This window comes from Antrostomus carolinensis, unplaced genomic scaffold (assembly GCF_000700745.2).
Source record: "Antrostomus carolinensis isolate BGI_N321 unplaced genomic scaffold, ASM70074v2 scaffold15879, whole genome shotgun sequence".
Taxonomy (NCBI): domain Eukaryota; kingdom Metazoa; phylum Chordata; class Aves; order Caprimulgiformes; family Caprimulgidae; genus Antrostomus; species Antrostomus carolinensis.
Genome location: NW_010340828.1, coordinates 22,324 through 26,941, shown reverse-complemented (window position 1 = coordinate 26,941; position 4,618 = coordinate 22,324). Strand labels below are relative to the sequence as shown.

Here is a 4,618-nt window from a genome sequence, read left to right as displayed (position 1 = left end):
CCTCCAGAGCCTTAACCACTTCCCCCTGTCATAACTGAAAGTTAGTTTACAGGTATGTACAAAGGGAAACGGCTACCGTTTGCTCTTTAAAACTATGTTACAGTCAAAAGGTTTACACTCGCTGTCCTACTGGTAAGAGAGAGAACCAAAATTTCAGCACAGTAGCTGACACACAGCTTGTGATAGTCTTAAAAAAATTATCTGTTCATTGGAGCAAAATTATATATAAATGGGAAGAAACAATCATTTTAGTAACTATGACAACCTTGGAAGACCTACCACTGATAAAAACAGCTCTAATAAGTTTTATGTAGGCTTTATCTAGGTCTCCTCGTCGTTCTGCATTTTTGAAAATTGATTCAGCGAGGGCTGCAAACTCCTCAAATTCAGCAACAAATGGAAGGATCCCAACTTTACTCTTCTTTGAGATTTTTACTTCATCCATCTGCTTCATTTGATTACTCTTATAATTTAAAACAAAAACAGAAGTTAGCCTCTAAGATATGACTCCAGACCATGTAACAACTAGTAAAAGAAAAGAAAAATGAAAACATACTGAAAAATTGACATTTATTCAATCATGGAAATAATTTTATCTTTCATTTATATATAGTATATATTAGTCCTCCTCCCTTTTTACTTTCAAAAATTTTTCAAGAAATAAAATAATTGGAAATAAAAAAAGGAAGATGGGCAAGTAAAATCTTCCAGCTTTAACTCTCCCTTGTTTACTTACTTAGTATTAAGAAAAAAAAAATACTAAACGCTAGAAGCAATTAACAATTTTCATTCCGTAATGTAACAAGGAACTTTGCTTTTCTGATTCAGCCAGACTACCAATTCCTTTTGCTACCAGAGGTTTCTTTAATCTTCTACTGAAATTTTATTTGTGAGTATAATATAATGTAAGCATTAAGCTGATCAAGAATGGTCAGTCTTACTATGTTGGCCTAGAGCCAAATTACATTTATGACAATAAAAAAAAAGTTAGACCAGCAACTATTTTTTCACTAAACTTGCTGTATTTCATATAATGGTCATATTGTATTAGAAAAAGGAAGCTTCTGACAGTAGAAGCTGCCTCTGCTACTGCCAAATGATTTGCCATTTTATCTAAATCAAGTTTTTGTTAGATACAAGATAGAAATAACTGAACACATGGAAGAGATGTCTGTTTGGCATCCTAGGCTCAAAGGGGAAAAGCAAAACCTTTGTAAATCCATGAGGTTTTGTTTTGGTAAGCAGAAAAGGCAGAGAGCAATAGTTTACTTGACTGACTTCAGTCATCTCAGTAAGAGTACAAGTTTAAACAATTAACTAAAAACAGCAGCTAGCTCACAGCACTGAATGAGTGATCACATTTGTTACAAATAGCTAATTATTGAAGAAAACTGGAATGGAGAGGAAAAAGAAACACAACTACCAATTAGTTTATCTTTTTTGAAGGTCTGTCCAGTGGAAGAGCAAAACTGAAAGCAAAAATTTATCTATAAAGACACACAAAATCAAACTGGATAGGAGTAGGTTTCCTATATTATAGTTAGCATAATCAGAATAACTAAAGAACTTACAATGCATTTATCAAAGTTCCTTTTGACAGTCACCAAAACATTTCCAAGTGTTGTGCTGAGAAAGGAAGCCGGGTCCACGTTTTGTGCTGTCCATACATGATGACTCATCTTAACTAACATATAAAGGGAATTAAAACTATCAATCTTGTCCCCCAGCGCTATAAGGTTATTCAGCTCAGGTTCAATACAACGAAATATTTTTGTCATCATTTGTCGGATCATGTCCTTCCTATTAAAAATGCGTAAGATAAAAATATTACTCTGACAGTTTAATAGGCTATTGTACATCTTTGATAACATTTTTAGGATAAATTTATTGGATATAGTAATCTCATTTGCATTCAACAAGTCTCATGATTTTCAGAATGTTTCTAAGGGAAGAAATGGCAATGCCATACAGTAAAAATCAAGAGAGACATGTATAAAATATTAAAAAAATATATTTTCTGTGTGGAAGCTGCCACACACTCAAACTCAGAACTTTGCTAAGCATATTTTCCAAAGCATATTTTACATATTACAGTGCCTAGTTTCACTCTGCAAACTATTAGAGAATTAAGTATCTTTTTTAATGCTACTATAGACAGAAAAATCCACCCTATATACAAAAATGTTTATATTTACTGACACATTCGGTGTCTAGGTACAAATTAAGAGTTCGCTATTAATTTTCACGAAAAGGGAACAATTTCTGATTATAGAGAAAAAAGTTTTATATGCCAAATAAATTCACATGTAGGCTTAAGAATCAGTAACAAACAGCAGCAACACATACTCAGATGATACTGTTTGTGGAACACCAGAAGTGTATGAACGAGACAGAGTTCCTCCATCCATTTCCTCTGCTTCATTCTGTAAGAACAAGGAACGCATATACAGGAATATACAGGAAGCTGAAAAACTTGTCTTCAATTCTATATTTAGGTGATAAGTATATCTGACAAACCCAACCTATTTACCAGCTTTTTTTTCTTGCTTTTTTTTCTTTTTTTTTTTTCTTTTTTTAATTCCAAAGTAGCAAATATAGTGGTTTGCAAGTTTCTGGTATTTTTCTGGTCATGTTCCCCAGAATACAACACTATCCACAATTACTCGCCATTGTGTTCCTACATAGCATGATGAAGTATTTAATATGATTTTATGAGGAAACAAAGCCATGGCAAAAGAAACATCAGTCCTTAAATAGATTTTGTATTGGTAAGCCAAAAATAAAGATTCTGACAGCTAATGGAGAAAAACGAATTATTGATCACCTGGACACATAATTGCCACATAAAATCTTCTAAACATGTTTCTTATGAGGCCTGTTCAATATTTTTACTTCAGTCACAGAATTAAGAGTCATACCGTTGTTGTTCCCGAGATGCTCTGATGTTGCTGGAGTTTGAAAAATTTACTAATGAAGTCCTGTTCTGCAAGACACAGAGGCTCCAGCTCACTTAATACTTGCTCAAAAATCTAAAGAAAGACAGATATTTTATCAGCACACCAAATACTATGAACAGTTAGTAATATTAATTTTGTTTATTGCACCAGATTTTATATTTTCTATCTTCAGTAAGCTTTAGGTGGCTTATTCTACTTAATAGAAATGGAAACAGCTTGTACTTATAATCTTCATCATAGTCCCTTCTCATCCATATAACACTGGGAAGAAAATAACAAACTGTTTTTACACAACTAGAAGCTTTCTAGTCACAGCCTAAGGAAGGACTTTTATGCTATAATGAAAACATTCACATTTTAATAGTAGGTCATGGGTTCTGCCACCCTCTTTCTGGCCTGGGTTGCTGAGAGGAAGAAGGCAAAATTGAAAGCCTCAGGTGAGAAAAACAGGTAAACTGCGTATGTAGAAGATAACTGCTCTGTAGAAAAGGTTTCTACATAGCTGCTATAGAAACCAACAAGTTCTCTACTAAATAGAAGTATTTGTTATGATTTTTAGATTTAATCTAAAATGAAACACTATTTTGGCAATAATTCATTAAAATAATTAAATTTTATTAATACAAATCATTGTAAGTCAGGTGGGTGTTAGACATACTTCTAATCTGTCATCTTTACACAATTTTCTCTGCAAGTGTTTAAGGATTAAGACACCATAATTTACATAAATGAAACCAATCTAGACACATAGTAAATACACAGTACAGAAAGTTCCCCTAGGACAAAAAAAACCAGACCAAACAAACCTGAAAAACCTACTAGGTCAGCTCAGTAAAATTGTTTTAAAAAGCTATCATTGTAATTCTAGACAAGTTGCTGCTGCAGGTATGTAGTAACTGTTTCAGCCATATAATATTTTCTCCCAGAAAAAGACTGAGCAAGATCTGAAGAAGTCAGAAGTAAAATATTCATTTTCATAACTTAATTCAATAGAGAACAGTAAAATTATTTTTATGTCTCACTCTGATAACAGCTCCTTTTCCCTCCACAGTACTGAGGAGTTAATTCCACAAGTGAGGACTACTGTCACTTTTAAAGGTTCAAGGCGGGGGGGACGGGGACAGGGACCAAATCAGATGCTGAGGAGAGCAGGTTTTTAAACAGATGCCGAGGACACTCCAACAATAACTTAGTGCCATTGGTTAAAGCTGAAAACTGATAAGTCTGAGGTGAAACCAGTATAAATAAATTTTAGGGCAATGATCAAGTCCTGGCTAGAAGAAGATTATGCTTTCTTATCTTTCACTTTTGCTTACATACTGGCAAAATGCACAGAACACAGGAATGTTTGTATTGAGGAAAAAAAAATCAGTTGAAGAATCCAATTCAATTCCTATTTGCTTAAAAATGCATATTAGGCTTGAAATTAATAGATCATTTTTTTATGCTTGATATTCTTTACCGATTACATGCAGGGCATGTAAAGGAACTAAATAGAATCTTGTAATCAGAGAATAATACTCTGATATTTCTTAGAAACTGCCTTTATTAGATGTGTGGTGCACACAGAATTTGAAACTGGCATGATTTAAAATTTAAACAGTACAGATCTTTAAACTATATAAGAAGGATATGCAAGACGCTTCTAATGCAAAGCTGAG

At 33.3% G+C, this 4,618-nt stretch overlaps 1 protein-coding gene across 1 annotated transcript in view; it reads right to left on the bottom strand.

Moving 5' to 3' along the window:
- Positions 1 to 279: 279 nt before the first annotated feature.
- EXOC1 (exocyst complex component 1) overlaps positions 280 to 4,618 on the bottom strand; it is a gene marked incomplete at its 3' end in the record, with an annotated part of 22,775 nt that continues 18,436 nt past the window's right edge. Inside the window, exons 14-17 of the mRNA XM_029087059.1 lie at positions 2,919 to 3,029; positions 2,347 to 2,423; positions 1,572 to 1,800; positions 280 to 463 (exon numbers count right to left, since the gene is read on the bottom strand). Of these exons, the coding sequence (XP_028942892.1) occupies positions 280 to 463; positions 1,572 to 1,800; positions 2,347 to 2,423; positions 2,919 to 3,029 (601 nt within the window). The remainder of the gene's footprint in view (positions 464 to 1,571; positions 1,801 to 2,346; positions 2,424 to 2,918; positions 3,030 to 4,618) is intronic.